At 36.5% G+C, this 26,985-nt stretch overlaps 4 protein-coding genes across 6 annotated transcripts; 3 read left to right on the top strand and 1 right to left on the bottom strand.

Moving 5' to 3' along the window:
• Positions 1-360: 360 nt before the first annotated feature.
• On the top strand, positions 361-9,609 carry LOC104099859 (uncharacterized). 3 transcript variants are annotated; one of them, XM_070195578.1, is made up of 11 exons: positions 361-661; positions 2,793-2,925; positions 3,908-4,045; positions 4,358-4,486; positions 4,819-4,944; positions 5,268-5,399; positions 6,561-6,707; positions 7,000-7,140; positions 7,374-7,481; positions 7,991-8,100; positions 9,204-9,609. In XM_070195578.1, the coding sequence occupies exons 1-11, from the start codon at positions 491-493 to the stop codon at positions 9,273-9,275; spliced, it is 1,407 nt and encodes a 468-aa protein (XP_070051679.1). In that variant the 5' UTR covers positions 361-490; the 3' UTR covers positions 9,276-9,609. The 3 variants fall into 3 exon arrangements, with proteins under 3 accessions (XP_070051679.1, XP_070051681.1, XP_070051680.1); XM_070195579.1 differs by having other exon boundaries at positions 362-661; positions 6,570-6,707; XM_070195580.1 differs by lacking the exon at positions 4,358-4,486.
• A 2,114-nt stretch (positions 9,610-11,723) lies between these two features.
• On the top strand, positions 11,724-14,462 carry LOC104099858 (molybdopterin synthase sulfur carrier subunit). The gene is made up of 2 exons (XM_018772014.3): positions 11,724-11,880; positions 13,985-14,462. Exon 2 carries the CDS (start codon positions 13,995-13,997, stop codon positions 14,310-14,312), a length of 318 nt encoding a protein of 105 aa, XP_018627530.1. The 5' UTR covers positions 11,724-11,880; positions 13,985-13,994; the 3' UTR covers positions 14,313-14,462.
• A 351-nt stretch (positions 14,463-14,813) lies between these two features.
• LOC104099857 (uncharacterized) lies at positions 14,814-17,707 on the bottom strand. The gene is made up of 8 exons (XM_009606981.4): positions 17,509-17,707; positions 17,330-17,419; positions 16,303-16,362; positions 16,167-16,206; positions 15,921-16,014; positions 15,576-15,635; positions 15,403-15,494; positions 14,814-15,315 (listed from the first exon to the last, which is right to left on the bottom strand). Exons 1-8 carry the CDS (start codon positions 17,622-17,624, stop codon positions 15,229-15,231), a joined length of 639 nt encoding a protein of 212 aa, XP_009605276.1. The 5' UTR covers positions 17,625-17,707; the 3' UTR covers positions 14,814-15,228.
• Positions 17,708-19,085: 1,378 nt separating this feature from the next.
• LOC104099856 (early nodulin-like protein 21) lies at positions 19,086-20,407 on the top strand. Its single transcript, XM_009606980.4, has 2 exons — positions 19,086-19,409; positions 19,975-20,407. The coding sequence occupies exons 1-2, from the start codon at positions 19,220-19,222 to the stop codon at positions 20,286-20,288; spliced, it is 504 nt and encodes a 167-aa protein (XP_009605275.1). The 5' UTR covers positions 19,086-19,219; the 3' UTR covers positions 20,289-20,407.
• The last annotated feature ends 6,578 nt before the right edge of the window (positions 20,408-26,985 follow it).

Here is a 26,985-nt window from a genome sequence, read left to right on the forward strand (position 1 = left end):
ATTTACCTTTTATTTATTTATTTTAACTTTAAATCTCCCACCTATAACCTACTTTGTCTTCGTCCTTTTTAAACTTGTGCCGCTTCTAACTCTAACGTAAAATTATTAATTTTGTTAGAATTTTCATGATTTTAATTGGTTAATCTATTTATAAGATATATTTGTTGATAAATTAGTAGAAAATGGGTTTTTTAAAATTATTTTTATGCGTAAGTCTTGATAAATTTAATATTTAAATAATTAAAGATATTTTAGTAAACTTATCAAAATATTATTTAACAATAGCAAATACAAACTTTGTATTACATACAATACAATACAATACAATAAATTCTAAAACAATGATTAACAACCACAAACAAGCTGTAAAAGAAAAAAAATTCCAAACCTGTTGTGCAGACGCCATTGAAAACCTATATATTCAGAGGTAAATTAGCGGCAAAATTCCTTAAACCCCACTTTGGTGTCTGATTCACTGAAGAGCAAACGAATGGAAGAAAACTTAAACAAAATCGAAGAAGAAGATGAGGGCCCACCACCTGGTTTTGACTCTTTAGCTCTACCCTCACAACATACCACCAATGATGAGACTGATGAAGATGAGGGCCCACCTCCTGGTTGGCCCTCAAATCCTCAGCAACAAAATCAGCAGCTTCTCCTGGTGAGTTTAATGATAAATTACTAAAAATGGGTATCTATTTAATTTTGATTTTTCCTTTGTTTTCTTGAGTTACCTGTATTTTGTTGATGAAAATCAGTTTCATGGCTGTCGATTTTAATTTTTTTCTTCTATGGTTGATGCATGTAGACAAGTTCACTTATCTCTCAGAGATGGGACATTAGTGAAAGATTGAATCTTGATACCATATATACTTGTCAATCATGCAAATGACATTGCAATTTCTAAAAGAGATATAGGTAAATTTTGGGGAGTTTTGCTTTTGATTTGTTTAAAGATTCTTGATATAGTTGAATTTGATCTTCACTGGCTTTCCATGAATTACTTGTATTGTGCTCAAGAATTCAGTTTAAAGGATGTCCCCATTATGCTTATGTATGAGAGAGGCATGTAGACAAGTACATTCATCTGTCAAAGATAAGAGCTAAAAGTTGAGGCTTGATACCATTAATAATGTAAAGAAAATGATGCATTTTCTAAATGTGGATCAACTATGCTGGAATACCAAACTAATTGGAGTCAGTTTATGTCATTTTAGAGGATTCATCAGTTTATGATACGTATAATTTTGAGGAAATTGGGGTTTTTGTTTTGTTTGAAGAGACTCCATATGATTGATCAGGCAGATCACTGTTACTCCTGCTGTGCACTTTCATGGTTGCAATTTCGCTTGTTCATGCATTATATGTATAAGTCTTTCCTTTTTTATTCTGTATTAATTCTTTCCTTTTGATTATTTGTTTCTGTCTTTGCCTTTTTATTTCTGTATTTCTTAATATTTCTCATGACCTATTTACCGTCCTATAGTCCTTATAAATTTCTACTTGATTATCATCCATTCACCCTCTCTGTTCTAAGACTGTCGTTGGGTTCTTCTAAGACGATCTTGGTTTCTAATACTTTGAGAGTTATCTTTCATAAGCTTAGCTTAATAACCAGGTAACACCGGGACCTTGATACTGGGGATATTATGTTCACAAGCTATTCTCAGTTTATAGAACAAATCAAGAAGGATTAAATGATACCTGAAAATTTTGAAAAGAAAAATTACTTTGTCAACTCTTTTGAAAATAAAGGGACATGTCATTAACAACCAGGGGCGGCTCTAAGGCTTTGGGCAGTGAGGCCATTGCCTTAGGCCCCCAAATTTTGAAGGCCCCCAAATTTATTTTAAATTCTTATTATTATTGTTACTATTATATATTATGTAATTTATATAAATAATTAGAATAAAAAAAAGTATTACAATATATTTTTTGTTACTTGATTGAGGTTATTTTATACAATAAATTTATAAATTATGATAATTTTCTTCCCTCATTAATTAGTATATTTGACAAGAGTGGGTTGCTCTGGTGGTGAGCATTCTCCACTTCCAACCAAGAGGTTGTGAGTTCGAGTCACCCCAAGAGCAAGTTGGAGAGTTCTTGGAGGGAGGGGAGCCGAGGGTCTATCGGAAACAGCCTCTCTACTCCAGGGTAGGGGTAAGGTGTGTGTACAAACTACCCTCCCAAGACCCCACTAGTGGGATTATACTGGGATTAAGGGCCTCCGAATATGGTTTCGCCTTAGGCCCCGAGATCTGTTGAGCCGCCCCTGTTAACAACATAAAGCTCTAAAGTTAGGCGCCTCTGAAGGTACATAATTTGAATACATGTCAACTTTTTCTTCTTCAATTGTACAATGACTTCTTTACTCTATGATGGAACCTCTTGTTGTCATTTGTTGCGTGCATGGAAATTAAAGTTGAAGGGAATCATTCGCTAGAGTCACATTTGCAAATTATCTGCACAAATAGGTAGCCAAAATGACTAATCTTCAAGAAATTACACTTCAACAAGATCATAATCACGTATAGATTGCTTGTCGTCCTCTTGAACATCGAGATACTGTATGCTACTCTTCATTAGCACCTAGCTCTCGTCAACTATCCTGGAACTTCTGCTCTCGAGGGTTGGAGTTCTTAGAAATCTAAAAGCTAGATCAGTATAATGACTATCATTGAAACATTAAAGCTGGAGAAAAAAGGAGGAATTAGTTAATGCAGAACTATGTTTGCTTGGTGAATGCAAAAAATAGTTGATGCTTCAGAACAAAGGTAACTTGTGAACAGACTACTGATGTAGGGATGGGGAGCAAAGAACACGAATCAGAAGACGATGAAGATGGTCCACCACCTGGGTGGAACACTGTGATCCCACAGAAAGATTTACCATCTACACTGCCACCAGCAGCAGTTACTTGTGGTAAGTCGTTAACTTTACTGTCTGATTTAAACCCCCCCCCCCCCCCCCTGCTGTCTCTCCCTCTCTTTCCCCTCACACGCAAACAAAACGCCCCATCTTCTTTGCTTGCTTTTCCAGGTAACATTTTCCTATTGTATCGGATACACAGTGAAAGGGATGTTTTCTGAGCCTGAAAAAGTTTTTGAAATAGAGTAGCAAAAACAATAGAAATGCTTTTGAAATAAAATTTTCAGCTCCACTGGATTAATGTCTTTATTATATTCTTGGTAAACAAATCAGCAAAACATAGTAGTCAGCCTTCTTCTGATATTAAGTATATAATTACAAAAAATCTTCAGATATCTTCATAATATGGACTGGATGTAATCTTTGGAAGGCAAAGAACATGAACCGTGTTTCAACATAAAAATTGTTGGTGGCACCTTCTCTTAACTTTCATGTTTCTTTTTTGTTACATCTTTTTATGTGGGACCATTATTTGTCTCTAGTAATTTTTTTGATAACCGTGGTGTCCGGGCCAGCTTGCACGCACCTCGACTAATTCCACGGGATACCTAGCACCTCCCACCAGCAACAGGTACCATGTAACTGTGTCCACCAAGGCTTGGACAGATGAGGTTTGAACCTGAGATCCATGGTTCTCCACTCACTTCATTGACCACTAGGCTGCACCGTGGTGCTTGTTTCTAGTAATTTCATAAGTACTTGCTGCCATTTCATGTAGCTTCTTTGTGTGCTTGTTGGTTGTCGTGTTTGTTAGGATGTTACTTAAATATATATCAATGCTGCTCCATCTCAAAAAATATATACCAGTGCTGCTTTCCTCGCTTATATGTCTCAGTGTGTATTAACATAGGACTACATTGGTGATTTCTTTTAGAAGTGGGTAACTAGTTGTCCACTAAGATTATGAGGAATTTGGGGATGAATGAGTTCTTCTAGATTTATGTTGTTCATAAGATATTAGCCTTCTGATTTTCAGATGTGGAAATGGAGAAGAAAGAAGAAGTCGTTGAAGATGAAAATAATAGTCCACCACCAGGATGGGAGTTGATCCCTCCACTACAGCCACTACAAACATCTACACCACCATCAGGGACACAACAAGCTCTTCTTGCCGGTGAGTCCTCCTTTTTCTACTCAGATTCTAAGTGTCCATATTTACAAGTTCAATTGCTATGTGCTCTTTTTGGTAATATCTCTTAAAGGTTTGCAATTCACTAGCTTATTCTTCCAAAGAATTTATTTAATCAATTGAAAGTAATAATATAAGGCTTATGATCAGCATTAGTATCTTCTGCATGGATGCTCTCATGTGAATGAGCTTAGATGTTGGCTTCATCTAGTTGTCCACTAAGTTTATGAGGAATTTGGGGATGAATGAGTCTTCTTGATTAATTTGGTTCATAAGAATTAGCCTTCTGACTTTCAGACATAGAAATGGAGCAGAAAGAAGTCAATGAAGATGATGGTCCACCACCAGGATGGGAGTTGGCCCCTCAACTACAGCCACTACAAACATCTACACCGCCATCAGGGATGCAACAAGCTCTACTTGCCGGTGAGTCCTCTCTTTTCTACTCAGATTCTAAGTGTCCAAGTTTACGTTTTTCAGTTGCGAACTTGCTATGGTTGCTTTTTGGTAATGTCTCTTAAAGGTATGCAAGTCACTAGCTTATTCTTTGGCGAACGATGAATTTAATCAATTGAAAGTATTAATATGCAAGGCTTATGATCAGCATTAGTATCTTCTGCATTATGGATGCTCTACGTAAATGAGCTTAGATGTTGGCTTCATCTAGTTGTCCACTAAGATTATGAGGAATTTGGGGATAAAGAGTCTTCTTGATTTATTTGGTTCATAAGAATTAACCTTCTGACTTTCATATATAGAAATGGAGAAGAAAGAAGAAGTCGATGAAGATAATGGTCCACCACCAGGATGGGAGTTGACCCCTCAATCACAGCCACTACAAACATCTACACCACCATCAGGGACACAACAAGCTCTTCTCGCCGGTGAGTCCTCCCTTTTCTACTCAGATTCTAAGTATCCATGTTTACATTTTCAATTGCTATGTGCTCTTTTTGGTAGTTTCTCGTAAAGGCTTGCAATTTCACTAGCTTATTCTTGTCAAACAATTAGTTTAATCAATTGAAAGTATTAATATGCAAGGCTTATGATCAGCATGGTATCTTCTGCATTATGGATGCTCTCACGTAAATGAGCTTAGATGTTGGCTTCATTTAGTTGTCCACTAAGATTATGAAGAATTTGGGATAAATGAGTCTTGTAGATTTAATTGGTTCATAAGAATTAACCTTCTGACTTTCATATATAGAAATGGAGAAGAAAGAAGAAGTTGTTAAAGATGAAGATAATGGTCCACCACCAGGATTGCAGTTGATTTCTCAATCACAGCCACTACAAACATCTACACCACCATCAGGGACACAACAAACTCTTCTTGCCGGTGAGTCCTCCTTTTCCTACTCAGATTCTTAAGTGTCCATAGTTACAAGTTCAAGTATTATGTGCTAAAATATCGTACGTCCAATTGCATGCCATATGTGTACATGCAATCCCCCCCCCCCCCCCCCCCCCCCGTGTTCTAGCTAGACAAAAGTTCATAGGTTCTTCCTGGCATTGTCCATCCGATACCCCTGAGGTTGATGAACAACTCCCACAGCTGTCTTGTCACTCTACAATGTGGAAAACATATGGCTAATTGTCTCTGCATCTTGTCCATACAAATAACATCTAGAACAGATTGGTAACCCTCTTTACATGAGGTTTTCTTGAGTGAGTAATGCTTCTCTAGCCACCAACCAAGTAAAGCATGCCACTTTATATGGTATTTTGACTTTCCAGATATGCTTCCAGGGCCATAGGCTGAGTTGAGATCCTACCTAATTCAGATCTTTATAAGCTGATCCTACTGTAAACCTTCCACTACTATGTTTCTGCGTTAGAGAGTGTCTTTCCCCTCTTGTAATCCTCTGCATTGTTTCAAAGTATGGTAAAAGTGATGAATTTTATTCAAGATAGGAAAATAATCAAGGGACAATCAAAACTACGCCTCAATCCCAACTAGTGGGGTCAGCTATATGAGTCCTCTATATTCATTCTGTTCTATTTGGGCCTAGTTTTCATTCCAATACTCAATTATTGTCTATTAAGACAAATTAGGGGTTAATATGTGGCAAAAATCCTAGCCGTTGGAGGTTTGACATTTAAGGTATTATTTCTTGGTAAAGCCAAATTTGTAAGCATAAAACATGAGAGGTTCTCATTAATTACAATTTTTTAAGATAAGTGTGCTAGGGTTCATACCTTAAAAAGCTTGTCTACTCAAACTCCAGGTTAGCACTACACATTTGGTTCCTTGGAGAGCTAATCTTCGACCATTTCTGCCTTTTTGATAACTTTAATCTTTGAGTTAGCATTTTGACTCAATCACCTAATGCTGTATAATATATATAAAAGTTGGGCATGTAGATAGCTAAGTGGCTAGCAGCTGCTGATATGACAAATCAATATAAGAGCCGTATACCTGGGTTTGGTGCTTATTTGGCAGTGGATAAATTCTATTTATTCAATATCCTTTTAAGTTTTAAAAACTAGCTAACATTAGCTTTTGTAGACGTTGAGATGGGGAGTAAACAGCACTCTGCAGTTGAAAAAGAAGGGCATCCACTGGGATCAGAATCCATTCCTATGACTGGACATTCATCACCACCTACACCACCACCTCAGTCATCATCATCAGTTGCTTCTTCTGGTAAACTCTGCTGCAATTCCTTAAAATAGCATATAACTATATATAACGGGTTACAGTAGAGCAGTGAGCCTCTGTGTCATGCCAAAGAATTGTGTCCAATCTGCCTTCAGTTATTTCAACTCCTTTCACATTTCTTGAATGGCTTGTATATAATTTTCGAAGTGTTTAAAGATAAGATTGACTTTATTATATTGCAGCATGTGGGTCTTGATCTACTAGTTCACTTGGTATTTCTTTTACCTTTTCCGTGGGCATTTTGGGGCAGATAATGACTAAACTGTTCAACTATCAGAAATGGAGATGGGTAGCAAACAAGAAGGCACAAAGAATGAGGAGGTAAGGCCCCCAATTGAAAAGCAACCTACATCACATTTACCACGGATTAAACCTACAGCGCCTCAATCCTCATCACATGCAACAACATTTTCTGCCGGTGAGTCCTTTTCACGGAGAGTAACAGGCTTTCAGTTCCTCAACTTTAGTCAGTTTTGTATATGAGTTCGATGATTATAATGTAGCTGTCTTCGCGATCATACATTATCTTTCTTCTTATTGTTAATTGAGAAGCAACGTCCATTGTTACTATTACTAGATTCTTGTTTCAGAAGTGTCCAGTGTAAAATAATCAGTAATATATTCACATTTTGGAGGTACGGTTTGGTGCAGAAATGGGTCAGATGGTTTGTGGTTCTTGCCGACAGTTACTTACTTATCCACAAGGGGCTAAATTAGTGAAGTGTTCGTGCTGCCAGACCGTCAATTTTGTCCTGGAAGGTTTTTGCTTCCTCCTTTACACTTTGATCCAACAGTCCTTGATTTCATTTTACCCTTTTGGTCATGAAATCAGATGTATTCTAGTGAAGTTGTTGATAGTTGTTTCAAGTTATCATTGGTAGGTTGCCCCCTATATAAGTTCTGTTGAATCATGACATGTGCCAACATTGTTGAAAAGATCACATACAAAGCTGTTTCAAAATTGAGAGTATGAGCAGTTAGTTTTCTCCATGCTTTTTAATCAGAAATCAGCACTTTATACAACCTTGTGGTGCACTTCTGATTTTTCCCTTTGTTAATGTAAATCTTTTGTATCTACTTTCAAATGGCATACCAAACCTCTCATAATTGAATAAAGGGAAAACAGGACATAGACAAGTTCATCAGTTTCTTGTTCTCATTGATCTGTACAACTGTTGAATAATTCAATGGTTGAAATTAGAACTGTTCGACTCATTTTGATGGAACTTGTCAACTTACTCATATGGTTCTGATTGTTACTGCTGCAGCTCATGAGGTTGGACAAGTTAAATGTGGGGGTTGTGCAGTGCTGCTCATGTACCCTTATGGGGCGCCATCTGTTAGATGTTCCTCTTGTCGTCACATGACAAAAATTGGGGTATGGACTTCATTTCTTCAGAGATGCTTGTGCAATCATGTCAATTAGCATATACCATTTTTTGCTATCTTTCTTTTCCCTTTCAAAAATTTGTTCCTGCAAGCCTGGAGTCTAGGATATGCCAATCTAATCCTATGTTACTTGGTGGCATGCCAAATGTTTAGGCCAAGGAATATATGCGAGATGTCCGACGAATTATGGGCCTTCAACTTGTTGCCAGACAGCACTAATAGTTTCAGATTCATAACAACAACAACAACAACAACAAACCCAGTGTAGTCCCACAAGTGGGGTCTGGGGAGGGTAGAGTGTACGCAGACCTTACCCCTGCCTTTAAAAAGGCAGAGAGGCTGTTTTCGGAAGACCCTCGGCTCAGGGAGGAAAAAGGGACGGGGCAATAACAAGCAAACCAATATGACAACCAAAGCGAAAATAGAAAACTAACACTAAGTAATGCAAACAGAAAATCGAAACACGGCAGCAATAAGTAATATCAGCAATCTAGGGATAAAAAAAGTACCCGAAGGACACTAAGAGATGTAACAAAGCTACTGTGACAAACAAGGACAACACTCGGCTACCTAACCCTCTACCTTTATTCTCAACCTCCACACCTTCCTATCGTCATAACCTCAGTCAGCTGGAGTAACGCCATATCTTGCCTAATCACCTCATCCCAATACTTCTACCTTTCCGTTGGTCCTCCAATGCCAGCCTCTCACACCTCCTCACCGGAGCATCAGAGCCTCTCCTCTTTACATGTCCGAACCATCTAAGTCTTGCCTCCCGCATCTTATCCTTCACAGGGGCCACACCAACCTTGTCCCGGATAACTTCGTTTTTAATTCTATCCAACCTGGTATGCCTGCTTATCCATCTCAACATCCTCATTTCATCCACCTTCATCTTCTGTACATGTGAGTTCTTGACTGGCCAACACTCCGCCCCATACAGTTTCAGATTCATATGTAGCAGAAATCTTAACTGATTTATATGTATATTTTTGTGTAATTTTGGTAATTGAATGTGTCCTGAACTGCCCTCCTGTATCATCCCGAACTTTTAACTTTTGAGACCTCTGACTCTTTCTCCTGCATGTCCAGGCACACAACAGACGACCTCCTCTCTCAGTGCAACAGGCTCGAAGAAGACATCCTGCTTACCAAGTTCATTAACTTGCTCATCTCGATCTGGTTTTTGGGGAGTACACCATGTAGGTGTAATTGTTTATATGAACTGCTTGGCTAGAGGGCTATTTAGCTGACATCAGGGGTACTGCTTGCTTCATTGGCATTTTCCTTGGCTTTGTAAAATCTGTATCACTCCTTTTTCCGTATCAAAAATTTGTGTCACACCTTTTCTATTTAAATACTCTAACTTTGAATAGAGTCAAATTTCTCAACGTTAGTGAGACAGGATTGGAAGTTTAGTTTAGCCTCATCGAGTTTCTTGTGTTATCAGATGAAATTTATGAACATAGTAATGATAACTATTCAGAGACTTGGTTAACCATTGTGCAATTTATTATTCAAGTGTTTCTTTAGTCCATTCTTATCTACCTTTCCTTTATACACTATTTTAGCTCTATAAACCAAGAATTACATACAGAAAAGCTAGAGGGAGTGGCAACAGAGCAAGCGTCCCATAGAAATGAGTCAACAAATGTTATTTCAACCTAGTGTCAAAATGGTTAGAAAAAAACAGTTAAGCACCCATATTATCCACTAAAAAATGGGTTGGATAATGAACTTTTTAAAAACGGGTCAAATATGGATAAGAACCATATTATCAATGGGTTTAACTTTTACATTTGTAAAACCTCAAATTGGGGGTTTCTCAAGTTTGGGAGATTAGGAATTCTCCCAAAAGTGATCCATATTCAAGAAGTCATGGATAATATGGTTACCCATATTATTCGTCGGTTAACCCGTTTTTTGTTCGTATTAAATATGGGTCGGGTCGGATAATATATCCGTTTTTTCATGAGGAATTTTCAGAAACCACTATTGTTTAGTGGCTATTAACTTCCTATAGCTACCATATACATAATTACTTCCTATAGTTACTATTCAGTTGTTACGGTAGTGTATTTGCGCTGCTGTATTCATGAATACAATAGCAGAAAGCGCCTAAAAATCAAGGTAGTCCAGCTGTACGCGCATGTATTCACATGTATTCGCGCCATGTATTCATGAATACAGCAGCAAAAAGCGCCTAAAATCAGGGCAGTCCAGCTGTACACGCATGTATTCACACGTATCACATATATTCGCGCTGCTGTATTCATGAATACAATAGTAAAAAAGCCTAAAATCAGGACAGTCCAGCTGTACGCGCATGTATTCACGCCATGTATTCATGAATACAGCAGCAAAAAGCGCCTAAAATCAGGGCAGTCCAGCTGTACGCGCATGTATTCACATGTATTCGCGCTGCTGTATTCATGAATACAACAGTAAAAAGCGCCTAAAATCAGGCAGTCCAGGTGTATGCGTATGTATTCACATGTATTCGCGCCATGTATTCATGAATACATTAACGACAACCACCTTAAAAATAGGTATGTCCAGCTATTTAAGAGAGAAAAAATATAAATAGCGTATTTCATGCCTCAATAGTAGTATATACCATAGATACTTATTTTGCTATAAAATATAAAAGGTAGCTATAGAAAATAATATTTTAAAATAATTTTGATTTATAATAAATAGAGTGTATACTTTTGCTATAAGAGGTAAAATCATTACCCGTTTCGACCCGAACTATATCCGATCCGACCCGTCCGTTTGCCGCTCCTATTTCAACCTTTAAGTAAGGCCACAACTTGTATTTTCCACTAGAGGAACAACCTAAAACTAGATTCCCGGGATATTTAAAGAGAAGACGATTAATCAAAATGCGTAACATAAATTCAATTTTCAGGTGCAATCCAACCGTGAAATTAAAATCTTTCGGATCCTAAATTCAGTCTGGTGTTGTAATAGCTTCTTTCTTTTTTCAGAAAAAGGTAAACTCAATAGTAATAGAGTTGCAGGTGATAGGCCTAATATTAGCGGGTTCTTCTTCTTTGGTGCTTCATTTTTAAAACTGGGAAGGCTTTATTTGAATAGATAATAAATAGAAATATGCTAACCAACTGATTATCTAATGGGTTCTTTTTTATTGAAAATTTCTAAGCATGAATACTATAACATAGAAGCTTACTAAAGCAAGAAGCTCTTGTAAGTAGAACATAGGAAAAAATAACTCAGTAAACTCTTGCACCTTATTATATTGAGTTGGCAAAACTTGAAATAAATACTCGAGCAAACGGACATCAATATTTATTATTTTCAGAAAATTGCAGTTTTTTTAAATTGCTATTTTATAATTGGGACATATTGATTTATATCATTTTTTATATAAAAAAAAAATTCTCATGAATACGAGATACATTGCTTACCAAGTGACTAGTAGTCTAGTATATATGAATATTTTATAGATTTGATTGGATAATTTAATTTCTTTTGTTTAAAATCATTTTTTTTTAAATTTAATGTCAAACCAAATCAAACTAAAGGATAAATTAGTGTTTTCGGGTTTTCCCCTCCAGTCAAATAAACTATTTTAAAAACAGAAAACCCCAAAGTCGGGCAATCATTTGTTTGTTATATATACAAATCAATCATCTTTTTTTAATGATAAGAACAGATTGCTTGAATTTATAAACCATTTTGGCATCCTCTTCTATCCAATTCCAGCCAGCGGCACAGAGAGGGTTGTCACCCATCTTTAGAGAAGGTAAAGTTAAGATCTTTGCTTATCCAATTTGAGCTCACACATATTTGATTCTTCAGTTTTCAACAAAATTTGAGTTTCAATTTGATAATGAATTAGTCCTACGTTGTTGAGAAAGCTATTTTGATATCAGTGTAGATGTTTCTGAACTTTAAACTTTGATTCTTTTTTACTTTAAATTCTGTATTATTATCTGTTTGTTTCTCAAATGTTTTAGCTTAGGGCTTTATCTAGTTTCCAAATATAAAGTGCAAAAGCAAATTGCAAGAAATGGTTTTGGGCTCATCTTTTTCTGGAATACAGCATCAGTATCACTTTCTACTTGGGTTCCATTTCTCAATACATCTTATATCTGTTACAAACAAAACTCTCTCTTGTTTCTTCTAAATTATAACCACCTTCTGTATTTATTCCTGTGTGTTGACCCTTGCTGTTACATGTTGAAACCATAGAAAAAGCTTAGTATGCTCTGCAACTTGTACTTATTTGTCTTTGCTGTCTTTTTTTCTTCTGGTGGCCGCCTACATGAGACCCAATGTAGTCCAGCCCTTAACCGGACACCGCGCATAGCGGGAACTTTTCATGTGTTTTGCTTTTGCACAACAAGAACCAATTCATACTCTTCCAGGACCTGGGTAGTCTTTTATTACATTATGAAACAAAATCTACCACAGCAATATAAACGAAGTGAGCATGAGGAGAAGGGGATGGGGGAAGGGTGTCATATAATTATATTTCATTTACTCTAAAACTTCAGGTTTGGAGAAGCAATAACCTAATGCACTTCTCTTTTGATCCTTCTACTTATTTTATTTTCCATCTCACTGCATATCATTGTTTCGGTCTTTTGTTGCTTTGTTTTAATGTTGACTATTCTTAATGTATTGATCAACTCTATTGGTGAATAGAGCTTATAGTAGGATGTCATGGAAAGAACAGCCTAGACTTCCCTATTTTCCTCAGGAAAAAACCTTCTCTATAAATTTCGATGTGAATCATGGTTTCATGTTTTGTTCATCTTGCAAGACATATTTCTGTGCCTTCAGTTCTTTGACATCCGTATCCAATCTGAACCTATAACTGTCTTCTTCTTGCGCATGAATCATTATTAATAGCTACACAAAGTTTGACAACCAACCGTGCAATTGTCTAAAAGGTGTTGTGTGATTAAACTCTGAAGATTGCTGGATCTGCTGTAAAAATTGCTTTTAGCATCTCAATGCAAATGATTTTTCTCATCTTCTGCTCTAGAAAATTTTGAGTTGGTGGTTTCCATCTAATCCTATATTTGCTGAACTTGGAAATTGAAATTGCCATTTACTTGAATGTCACTGATGCATATTGTCAAAAGGAATTTTATATGTGCGCTCTAGTTTTTTTTTGGTGTTGTCTGGGCCAATTTGTGCGCGCCTCGACGATTCGACCGTGTACTTGCTACCTACCACTAGTACAAGTATCAACCCATCAAGGTTTAGGAAGATACGAAGAAATCACTTTAACTTTCCTTATAAAAAAGAAATCACTTAGTGTTTTTTGTCTCTATAAGGATTTTAGCCCTGGTATCTCATTGTTTTCACCTACTTCATCGACCGCTACGCCACAACATTGGGTGCATATTATCGAACACACTTGTATATTTGAGTTCCCTTTGTTTCTCTTGTCTCATGTTTTAAAATTCTCAGGGATATCATGTCATAAAGATTTTATTTAAACTTATATATTTAGTTCTTTGCTAAAACGCAAGGTGTATAATAGGAACACCATTGTGTCAAGGAGATCATGTCAAACTAGGGTAGCATTCTAAGAGTAAATAATATTGACTTCTGGGGGTAAGGGTAGCTTCATGTAAACGATCACAAGAAGATGGCTATTCTGTTTATTTATTTATGTATTTATTTATAACTGAGAATTCTTCTATTCCCATCTTCTAGATGGCTTAGTAGTTTTTATTATTCATAAAAGAAGCTTAATTTCTAGTTCCGTTGCTCCTGTCCTGAGAAAAGCTATATGTTATTTCTGTTGTCAATTTTGATTTCTCAAAGATCACGACTTTGGAAGTGGAGCATAACTGATAGATGTTACCCCTGCTGTTGAATATGTTGGACAGGTTATTTGCAATGGACATGATTGATAAACAAATTGACAGTAAAGATGTGGAAACTTTGCAGAATGGAGATGAGAGTAGATCTCTTCAGATAAAGTTTCTGTTTTTCGCCCGTGCTAGAGATCTGACCGGCATGACTGAAATGCCATTGGAAGTTTCTTATGGTAGTACTGCCGGTGATTGCTTGAAGAAGGTCATTTCTCACTTCCCCCGCTTGGAAGAGATTCGTGGGTGCATGCTTCTGGCCCGGAATGAGGAATACACACCTGAGTCCACCACGGTCAAAGATGGAGATGAATTGGCCATTATACCACCTATTAGTGGAGGCTAATTCAGTTTCTGAACTGCAAATATAGGGAAGTCAAACTCTGTTATACTAATGTAATCATTTTACAAATAAGAACAAAATTCTTTCACTTTATGTTGTGTTAGAACCATTGAACTTTCAATCTATTGGATCGACCCCCTTGATCTTCTGTTATGGAACCATCTCCACTTGGTATTATTGTGTGGTAATTTCATACCCATAACGCAGTGAATGTGGACCAGTGTATATGGGACTGGAAGAAGTCTGAAACCTCAACAAGTTACTGATCAGAAAAGAGAGACTGACTTTAAGTTCCCAAACTATGTCAATATAATTCCAATTGAGGTCTTGATACATCAGTTGCAAAAAACTACCCACAAGTTCTAACATTGTACAATGATTTTTCTTATAGAAGTGAATCAGGTGGTTTTATACAGTATTATTTACTTACATGTGGGATTATTGTGTTAACCATAGCTGAAAGATTTCTCTTAAGGGTACTAGTGGATATGTGCAACACAAACATTTGGAAAACGTAAAACGACAATCATTGCCTATTACAAGATCAAGTGACGAAAAAAAGAAATAAAAACATGACTTGGTTGAGCAGCGGAAGAATTAGAACACCTATACCATTTAATACATCTCAATCCGGGCTTTGGACTCAACATTAGTCTGTCCTGCTAGGATTAAACAGCAATATTGAATGTGCAGCAAATGATAGTTATCCAATGCAACTACTAAGAAAAACTATTGATCAATGGAACAGTTTAACCATATAAGCTTGACTATAGAAGAGCTTCTGGTCTTTTTAATATCAACTATAAGATGTTCCAATTAATTGCTAGTGGTGGTATTCCATGGACCGTATGTGGGACTCTCAATCATCAGGACTCAGGAGATAGAAGCAATGTCAGCTGCAGATGCATCTGCGCGACTTTCAATCATCAGGTGGGAAGTCCTCATCTGAGGCATTATCCAGAAATGAACCTAAAGTTTTTCTCAGAAAGCTGAATGCTTTATCATCCTGTAAAGCATCAAAATGTACACATTAGTGACTGTTTTGAGGATACATGTGAGTCTGACAGAGAAGTGGCGCATCAAAGAAGTTAACCTGCTTCTTTTTCTTCAGCGACTCCTCTAGTTCAGTAATTCGTTTCTTAGAGTCTTGCTCAAGTTCAGATATCATGCACTTCTCTTTCTTTCCTGAATTAATGTCATAAAAATCTGTCACAGGAATCCTTATTAATCAATGAGAATATAATACAGATAGTTTCTGTAACTCACTTAGCTGCTCATATCGCATGAATAGTCTTTCTTTTTCTTCCTCATATTTGGATATAGTATCTGTCGAGATACCATCAAGATGGTTAGCCTTTACAATACTTCTTCAAACAGGGTTTGTAAGAGTGACTCTTCAAAACATATCAAACATATTCCAAGTATAAACGTCCTAATCTAGTTGAAATTCTGAAACAGTGTTCAATTTTACCCAGTAAAAGATTGCAAAATTTGCTTTAATGATATCATAAAATGAATAAGAGGTGGTTAAACTAGAAACACAACGTCCAGATGCTGTACAGACTACAAAAAGGCCTCTTTGTTGGGGAAAACTCAAACTAGAAAAAGTACCTTTGAGAGACTGCAGATGTGTAGCTTTCTCCTTGTTGAACTTCTCATAAATTGATTGAAACTTAGCAGTCTCAGTCTTCAGTAAGTTCTCACACTGCAAAGAAGCAAGATATGTTAAAAAAAGCAGTATTTCATCTTCATTAAGTTCTCACACAGCAAAGAAGCAAGATATGTTAAAAAACAGTAGTACTAGCAAAGTTCTATTCAAATGTCCTATCACGGCTAACTCATCTAATTGAGGCTGACCTCTTTGGAGCTCTTGGACAGTGCCTTGGCAAAACTTTGCCTGATGATCAAACAATTTGGAGGATCAACAACAAGCTACCACTTCCAACAATTAAATCTTACATTTAGCATGTATTTTGCAAAAGATATTTCTAACCTGTCTTTCTCAAGTTTTAGTTTCAGCTCATCAATCTTTGACTTGACTTCTGAAGTCACGCTAACCACAGATCAAGAGCAGTAATGTTAGTTGTCATTTCTATAATTAAAGTGACACACACCAAATACTAAGTGCTGGACTTGATATCGCAGGAACAAATGAGGACAATGCCCTTAATACAAGGAAACTCATAAGGCTTACATTTGGCAAACATTTTCGTGCAGTTACTTGATGCCCAATTGCTTATAGTGTCCCAATTAGTTTCAATTTCACTCAAGAACAATCAGTAAAACTCTTTTATCCATTTCTTAGTCAATGTTACAAAATACATCAGATTGGTCAAAAGAGCTACTGAGTACTGATATAAGTGTCAGAACTTAAATATTAGCTGCTTGAGTGCCTTACCAAGCTGGCAGTCAAACTAGAATCACTTTTGGATTATGAAATTAAGCAACAGTTGAACAATGCTACAAACTTGTTATTGCACAAAACTCATCACTCATGTAAAAAATATGCAAATCATTGGCATAATCAGAAATCTCCACAAAAATCAACTCCCCACATACATTGCCGAAGATGATTTTCAAAAACCAAATTTCTGCTAGAAGTAGTGTGCACAAAGGCAACATTTAGCTCAGATTGCATTAATTATATCAAAAGCAATATCCTGATTAAAACAGACAGTACTAAAATAAAAAAAAATGCCAATTCGGCTCATAAGAAATTAGTACTAATAAATATCTAGTTCCTCCTAGCTGACGAAATTGATGACACTTAAATATATTAGAAATAAGCAATGCACAGGCGAAGTCTAATAAAATACTACATGAAACGAACACGTGATATTGCGTCTGCGAATATTTTTACTTCAACAAATACATGGGAACGGAGAAAACAGAGCTTGATTCGAGGTTTGAGATTCAGCACTCTAATGATCAAACCGCGCGTACACAAATTTATAAAGCGTCGTATATACGTATACACGGCAAAATCATGATCGACGAGAACAGGAATGCAGAAAATGCACCTAGAGATAGTTTCTTCTTTCTTCTTCAGACCGTCCTGTTGTGCTTTCTCTCTTATCTGCTTTAACGCCGTCATAATTCCTTTAATATCACTGTCAAATTTCACACGTGTATACTATTTCATCAAATTCCAGAAAACAGTTCAGAAAATTAACAGTGATGAATGAAAATGAATGCGTACTCTGAGATCTCAGCATCGAATTCGTCTTCCACGGCGCCGACTCGCCTTTTGCTCTCCGATTTCGGAATTTCCGTCTCCGAAACTCTCTTCCTTGCGCTCGATTTTGACGCTGACATTTCCTTATCGCTCTGGAAAGTTGAATTGTGAGAATGTGTGTGTGTGCTTTGTGTATGAGTGAGAGAGAGTGAGGTTTGAGAATTCAAAATGGGTTCTAACAGATATTTATAGTTCTGTTGGCGCTATTTTGGTAAAACTCATCGAGTTACTCTTTTTGCTAAAATAATGCCTCACGTAAGATATGCTTGTTTGTACCAATTTGAAATTACCATTTGCGAAAGCAGGAAAGATGTACTAAATGCTTTATATGTTTTTCATTTTCAAGATTTACTGACCCACCATATAAATTGGGATGAAGTTGTTTAACAATGTATTGAGTTTACGATGTCAATTTGATTTATATGTTATAGTATAAGAACCGTGCAATTTGACAGAATATTAATCTTGTAAAATTACGATCTAATATATCATATTAACTTAATAAATATTAATTGTATTTTATTATTTAATATAGTGTGCAGAAATATAACACAATCTATACAAAAATTAAAGGATACACATCATATAGTAATCAAATAAATTATTTGATCCCTTTTATTTTTATTATTGAATTAGTAAGTACTTAGTACTATTGATAATTTTCTTGAGTTTTATTTATTTATCTTTTATTTTTTAATTAATTTAAAATATAAATATCATAAAATTATCTCTATCCCCCTCTCTTCGTACATTCCTTTCTATTGTAATACTTATTTGATTAGTTTTCAAATTTTGTAGTTTATTAAAAATTTAATATATATATATATATATATATATATATCCTAATAGTATCTTTATATTATTGTATGGTGGGCTAAAATCAAAATATATTAAAAAGACCATGAAACTTGTTTTATAAAATTCATATAATATTGAGACACAAAAAAACCTACATGACTTTGATCTAGTGGTGAGAGCGCAACTCATAGATGTGTGAGTTAAGCGCACGTCATATGATATTGAATTCTTCCCTTAAGTGAAAATGGTAAAGAGTGAGCCCATTATCCTTTGTATTTTGAACCTTGCGACATTTGTATCGGGGATTTCTTAGTTAAAAAAGATGTGACATAAAAGAAATTACTTTCTGGTGTATGGATCAATCAAATGTGACAAAAAGAAATAGTTAATTTAGAGAATTTGAGTTGAAATTAGAAAGTAAAATGGTGAGAATCATGAAAAAAAGACTATACATAAAGGAAGAAAAATAAAATTGATGAGAAGATAAATATATTATTTAATTTAATGAGAAAAATTTATCCAATAAACTCACTCATTCTTACATCTACGAAATGTTAAAAGTTATTAAAATTTGAAATCTTTTATTAATAATGCCGCCCTTGTCAACCAGACAGCCACTAAGGCCACCACCTCCTTCACGTTTCCATTTTTTCCTCTCACCCACGTTAAGTATGTGCACGTCTATTTTACTGATATATATACGTAATAACTGCTTACCTGTGTTACTAAACACAAAGATTTGTTAATTCCGATCCTTGGAAATTTCTCATTATCATATCACACTCTGAAAAAGCTTTTCCGTCTAGGCATTTTTCTCTTCATCTCTGAGCTCTTAATTAATTAATTAATTACCGCCTGTGATAATTAACTTGTGATTATGGCTTTCTTATGCTCTCGTAACATGCTCATCTCAATTTTAGTGATGATTTCTCTTCAAGTCGTGTATGTCTCCTCCTTGGAATTCCAAGTTGGTGACACCACTGGTTGGGCAGTTCCTCCCTCAAATAACACCAATTTTTACAACAATTGGGCTTCCGCTATGAGGTTCAAAGTCGGCGACACCATTCGTAAGCGCTGTTTAACTTACAACTTTCATGTAAATAGCAGCCTACTAGCACAAAGGATTTAAGTTATTAATTAGGTTTAAGTTTTGTACTCTGAACAATGAATAAATTTCAGGTTAAATTAACTTATAATAATATGTCGCTCTTCATATATATCACGATGTTGTACATTTTTATTTTTGTTTCATCTGGTTACTAACATTCATAGCAAGTCCAACATAAAACAACAACAACGATCCAGTAAAATCTCACAAGTGAGATCTGGGAAGGGTAGTGTGTATGCAGAACTTACCGCTACCTCGATGGAGTAGAGATGCTGTTTCTGAAAAACCCCCGGCTCACGAAGATGGAAAAGATCAGAAGAGATAGTAACTTTGAAATTTCTTTATGTGTCTATAAAATTCTTTACATGCTTATAAAAACTTAATTTTTTTGTTTTTATATTTTAATTGCTTTTAACATGTTATTTGCCTTCTTTTCTACGCTGCCAATTAGACAGTTATTTGTAGTTGAACTTTACTTAACCTATGATAGTACAATTTCTTACACCAAAATTGTTGGGATTCAGGTTTCAAGTACAAGAAGGACTCAGTAATGGAGGTGACAGAGAATGAATACAAGAAATGCAACTCAACACGCCCCCATTTCTTTTCCAACACAGGAAACACGATGTTCAAGTTGGATCGTTCTGGCTATTTTTATTTCGTGAGCGGAGCAGCAGGACACTGTGAGAGAGGAGAGCGTATGATCGTCAGGGTTCTGGTACAGGATGTGATCAATGATTATTCTGCAGCGTCAGCTCCCGCATTGCATTTGGCACTCTTTCAACAACTTTATGCTCTTCCTCTTGTGTTCTTTCTTTTCGTTTCACATCTCTACTAGATAGCTACATCTTTAGTTTTATCAATTTGTTGCTGATTTCTAGCACTAGTTTATGTTGGATTGCTGTTTTACGCCTTTTAGGTTTTGTGTCTGTTCATTCTTATTACTGATCTGTTCCATTTTATATGATATTATTCCATTTTTTATCAATTAAAAAAGAATGACACGTCTTCAAAAAAAAGTGTGTGTGGTGGGGGGAGGGATCTTTTAGTTGCTAGAACTGAATCAAGAATTAAAGACCAAGGTAACAAATCAAGAATTAAATGACAATCGAAAGTTGTACCAGCTTTGACGATAGGAAGTCATGAGAGGGAAAAATGAGAAAGAACAGGGCATTCAAATTTGAATAATCAACTCAAGTATATACTATTGACTGCATTACTTACCCCATTTACCCATTTTTTGGCCTTTTAATCTATTTATATACTTTGTTTTTTATTGTTTAACTTCACTAGAAAAGAAAATTTTAGGAGAGTATGAATGTTAAGCTTTGGAATCCAAGTATGGAAAAGCTTCTTAGCTGTAATGGAGGAAGCAATCAGAAGCTTCTGGAAGATCGACTGAAGAGAAGAAGTAGAGAAACAGAGATGGAGTCTCTAATTGAGGAAAGTGAAACTCAAAAACTCAATTATGCTGCAGAGTAATTGTTATATACAGTGAGCACTAACTAACTAACTAATCCGGAAAATGACAGCTAACTGACAACTAAGCACTAACAGCTAAGGCTAAGCTACAGTGAATAACTAACTAATACAGCAGTAATAACTAACATATGAATAAATACAATTGCAATCTCAATACACAACAAGAAAACTAGTGAGGGGAAATTTGATGGGTAATGTGGTCGCTATACGTAAATTAAGATCGACAGCATGTATTGACGACTAGATTCCAGTTTGGTCCTTAAATCACTTTGGTGACAGCAAAAAAAACTAGTCATAACTTCTTTTAGCAACCCATTTTAATTTCTCATTGCTAATTGTATGTTAACTTTCAATGATAGCCAAGAAATTAAATAATCACAAAGAAAACAAGGAACGGCGATCAGGTCTCTTGAGGTTAAACAGTTACCATTTTAGGTCTAAAGTCATCTATCTACAACTGAAATTCAAAAAGTTGTAATTAGTTAGAAACCTGTTTACACATTCCTCCCCTCTTTTTTCATTTTCCTTTAATTTTTGGGGGATGGTTTTCCGTATTCAAAATTGCAATAAGCTATCAAGAAAAGCTAGAAATAGCATACATAATTAATTTTCGTATCAAAGCTTTCTGGAGAAATATATTACAATACTCTTGTGACTTAGAACTTAGAACACAAAAAGCTTAGCAGTAAAAAAAAAAAGGGCAGCTCGGTTCACTAAAATCCCCTATGCCCCGCGTCGCGGGAAGGGGCAGGCCACAAGGATCTATTGTACGCAGTCTTACCCTTCATTTCTGCAACAGATTATTTTCACACAACTTGAACTTGTAACCTCCTGGCCACATGGCAGCAACTTGACTAGTTACGTATCGTTTTGATATATACAATATTTGGATAGATTGTATTGTTTGACGCCGTTTTATGATGTCATGCACCAACAATATGAAAAATAAACTTGTAATATTATAAAAAAATAAGGTATGAGGTAATATTATAATTATATAAAAAGGTAGGTAAATGATAAAATAAGATTATTTAATTATAAAAAATGGCAAGATGAGAGAAAAATAAGGTAACGACGCGACCACAAGAATGACCATAAAGTGACACTTTTCGTCGTTACGTAACGACGGATTTAATGATAAAATACAATAAAATTTAAATAACAATCAAAACAAACATTGTATTTAAAGTAACAATACGATACAATACAATAGGTAACAACTATCCAAACAAGCTGTAAGTGGAATTGCATCACTTTCTTGTTCACTTTGTTCATTTCGTTAAACAGTCATGAAATTAACTAGTTATGGTTCTGGTTTAAAGAATAGGGAGTTAATCAAGACTAAGGAAATTGAACATAATATTGAAAACAGGAGTAATTAACATACTTGGAGTCTTTGGTTTGCAGAAAACCAGTACTTGAATTTTCAGCGTTATCTTGAAAGTTATCGTAGATTTCATTCTTTTCCAATAGATGATCAAGAAGCCCTGAATTGTCTTTCCTTTTGTATACGGTCAAAACCTATTAAGTCAGTCGTACGGATTGGTCGAGATGATAATACTTCGATCAAAGGGTATCCGCGTGACGACGGTCGAGGTCCGAAATAAGGGCATCGAGCTTCAAGCTCTAAGACCGATCAACGACAAGCTCGGAATTATTATCGAGCTCATATCCAAATTGAACTACGAGGCAAACCGGAGATTATCGAAGATGCATAGACCGACCAACACTCACCCCGAATATCGAGACTCCAAGTCAGAGTCGAGCTTGAACCAAGGCCGAGGGCTCGATCGAATACCGAGCTCGAGCCGATATCGAGCTCACAGACAAGAATCATTGCAACCGCACTAGGGGAGAGAATCTTGGCAGGAATCGAGGAAAAAAAATTTATCATGGGTTCTCTACTATATATTTTTTATAGATAAAGTAGGATCCATCTACTATAAAGAGGGGAATCCTTGTAAGCATAAGGGATAGATTGCAAAAAAGACAACTTCAGAGAGATTAACACTTTTGGGCTCATTTACTTTGCCTTGTTCATCAACATTTCATTTTTCTCTCCCTTATATTTCATTCCATCTGTCAAAGAATATATATATATTTCTATTTCACAATGCAATTCGTACCAAGTTATATCACATATCCTTAGAATCATATACAAATTTAACTCTATCCAATTTTTCGGGTAAACAGTTTGGCTCCTACCGTGGGGCTAAGGATAACAGTGGTTATTTGATACGAATCTGCAAAAACACACCATTGTGTTTTGCGCTTGTTTTCGAAAATATCTTGGATTTCGGATTAGCAACGACTAACTACCAGTCAAATGGCCACGCCGATCGACAACGAAGCCGGTCTTCAAGATGAGAACAATAACTTGACACCCAGTACCGAAAGACCACTTGTCAATGCCGTTGGAGCTCGAATCGGAGCACCGATAGATATCAATTCACATGTGGCCATTGAAGCGAACCTACATTCTGAACCCGAAGATAGCATTCATGGAGGCACTCGATCTGCAGCTCGAGATACCCATAACGTCGAGAAAAACGGCGTCAGCTTGCGTATGATTTTCAAAATGTTGCAAGCTCAACAGGCAGCAATAACTCAGTTGCAGAGCCAAACCTAACTACAAAGCAGGATGAAGCCCAATCCATCTCGAGAAATCACCCATAGAACGGAGCCAGCCATAGTGAAGTCAAATGAGCAAGAATCGGGGACTGCTCCCGAAATTGCTAAATTGCTCGAAGAACTCACAAAGTGAGTCGAAACCAACGATAAAAAAGTAGAAACATATAACTCCAAGGTCGATCAGATCCCGGGAGCTCCACCAATGATAAAAGGGTTGGATTCAAAAAAAATCGTCCAAAAGCCTTTCACCCCCACGAGCGGCTCCTAAACCGATCCCAAAGAAGTTTCGCATGCCCGATATTCCAAAATATAATGGAACGACCGATCCCAACTAACATGTCACCTCTTACACATATTCCATCATAGGGAACGATCTAGAGAACGATCCGATCGAATCTGTATTATTGAAAAAATTCGATGAAACCGTGACAAAGGGATCAATGATATGGTATCATAATTTACCGTCTAACTCTATCGATTCTTTTGCTTTGCTTGCAGATGCTTTCGTAAAAGCACATGCTGAGGCCATAAAGGTCGAGACCAGAAAGTCAGACCTATTCAAGATAAGACAAAAGGATAACGAGACGCTAAGAGAATTCGTATCTCGTTTCCAAATGGAACGAATGGATCTACCTCCAGTCACAGATGATTGGGTTGTTCAAGCTTTCACTCAAGGACTAAACGAATGAAGCTCGACGGCTTCACCACGGCTGAAGCATAACCTGATCGAGTACCTAGCTATTACTTGGGCCGATACACATAATCGGTATCAATCCAAAATAAGAATCGAAGACGATCAGTTGGGTTCTGGGTCCGTTATTAAAAGGGTTGCCAACCGAGAACAGAGATCGATCAAAAATCGATACCGGCCCTATAACGGAAATCCTACGAGCTCGATGTGATAAACTGTCATGCCCCAAACCTGAATGGGCGTGGCCGGCACTTGGTACCATACTCAGCCCGAGCGTACCACTCTGTAACTGTGAACTCTGGAGGGGTAAACCTCAACCTAGGCCGATGAGACCATATGCTGAATCATCTGAAAATATCGTCTCTCTCGTCTGAGGGTAAACATACCCAAAAACTCATATATATATATATATATATATATATATATATATTCAGCATCTGAAAATATCGTCTCTCTCATCTGAGGGTAAACATACCCAAAAACTCATATATATATATATATATGTGCAGGTTGACGAGGCCGCCATGAAAATCTACTGATATACAAACTATACAGGACTTGTCTACAAGCCTCTAGAGATAGTTGAATTGTATCATGGTCGGGACAGGGCCTCGACCTACCCATCAAACCTGTATATATATAAAATGGACTCCAAGGTCTAGACCTGGTAACTCCGGGGAAGTAACCAAGCTGATATTTGGCTCTGTCTACTGGGAAGGTCTATCCAGCTGTCTATCAGGACCTGCAGGCATGAAATCCAGCATCCCCAGCAAAGGGACGTCACTACAAATAATATAATGAGTATGTAAGGCAACAAAATAACTGAAAGCTAAAACTTAACTGATGATATAATAACTGAATGTAACTGGGAGTCAAAAATAATCTGAAGATATGCTTACCTGCTGATACTGACTCAACTCTCTCCATATAATATGTAAAATAGTTGTCCGGCCCTATAAGGTTCGGTATGTGTAACTGCCCTGCCGTAGTAGGCTCGCTCATAGGCGCTCGGCCATACTAGGCTCTGTATCTAGGCCATTCTGGGCTCGCTCGTAGGCGCTCGGCCACAGTAGGCTCGGTATATAACTTACCATTTGATTAGAGGTTGCCCAATAGGGGACTGCCCACCGATTATAGCTCGATGGTGGTGAAAATACTGTAATATTTTATATATCGATGGTGGTAAAAATACTGTAATATTGTATATATATATACACACACACACACTTTCTGCTCTCTTGGCTGAAAGAAGACAATACTAAACTGAATATGAAGTCCCGATAAGGGAGAATACTGTAACTTTTGAGACTAGGATAATGTGAATAAATTCAGGAATACGAACTTTTTTTTATGTCTCGTTATCAAACTCATGTAGTTACGGGATCATGCCAAAATGAAGGAAGGACTTAGCCTTGACATACCTTATCACAATCTTTCCAATCACAAACTTGAACTCGCCTCTTCTCACCTTAATCTACAACAACGATAATAATACTATCATTAAGTTACGAAAGGTACAACTAACGCACAACGAACGACAAGCTTATTTTATATTAAAATAGACAGCATCTCCCCTATAATCCTTACTTCCTCCAAATTCAAGATAACACCAACAACACCAAAAACAACAATAACAACATATATACATTATTTTCCAACCTTATGCACACCACACAATACTACAAAACAGCCCAACATACCCCAATCTCTTCATACACAAAACGACCACCGTAGTAGTGTCAATAACCCGAAAATATTACGATGAACGACCAGCCCAACATCCTGCATTTATGTGGTGTTTCTCCACACCCTTACTCCTCCAAAACTCCACAAAACTGTAGTAAAAATGTGGCCTAACAGCACCATAAAATAGTCTACAAAACAGTCCGCTACAAGTGAATAACTCAAATTCACGGCTTCCTATCACCGTCCCGTGAGTTCTTACAAATATAAAACGACTTACTATGCATCTACAGTAGACAAAAATGGATGAAAGAGAGCAGTAAACTTACATTATTTGTTGGATAACTCAGCTCCTATCTTGGTTCTTCAAACTCTAGGCTTTACCTCCAATTAGAACTTGAAAGCGAGAGAAAATCAATTGGGGTTTGGGGGAAATTATTGGGAGGAGTTTTGCAGAGATTAAGTCTGGTTATTTTACCCTATTATCATCCTAATATATGAAGGTGATAGGCCTTTAAAAAGGCCTCTTTGAACGACCCAAACAGGCCCATTTTTGGACGACCCGAACAGGCCCAGTTTTGGATTCTCGTTTAAGCAAGTAGGTGACAGTCTGCGCATTGTGGGAAAAACGCCCATATCTCTCTACTCCGATATCGTATTGACATACGGTTTAATGTGTTGGAAAATAGACTCATAGATATTTAATTTGATGGGTGGAACACCCCATAACTCTATGTATATTGGGAGAAATGGCAGTTACATTTGACCCAAAGTTTCAGTAAAACTTATGAACGTAACTTGTGATGACTTTCATCGACTTTTGTTCCACCACTCGCTTGACTTCAAAACATAACACACGACTATCATACGACTAACATAATCTCCTTATCAATTTAAACACCCTGGTATCACTACAAAAGTACATGTTATAACATTCCCAATTTATCGACTTTCGACGAAACATTATTTTTTTTCAATTTCTTTAGTTTCTGAACCTTCCAACCATCTTTGTACTTGTTGTTCATGATCTTCAATATTTGTAAACTCC

This window comes from Nicotiana tomentosiformis, chromosome 2 (genome assembly GCF_000390325.3).
Source record: "Nicotiana tomentosiformis chromosome 2, ASM39032v3, whole genome shotgun sequence".
Classification (NCBI taxonomy): domain Eukaryota; kingdom Viridiplantae; phylum Streptophyta; class Magnoliopsida; order Solanales; family Solanaceae; genus Nicotiana; species Nicotiana tomentosiformis.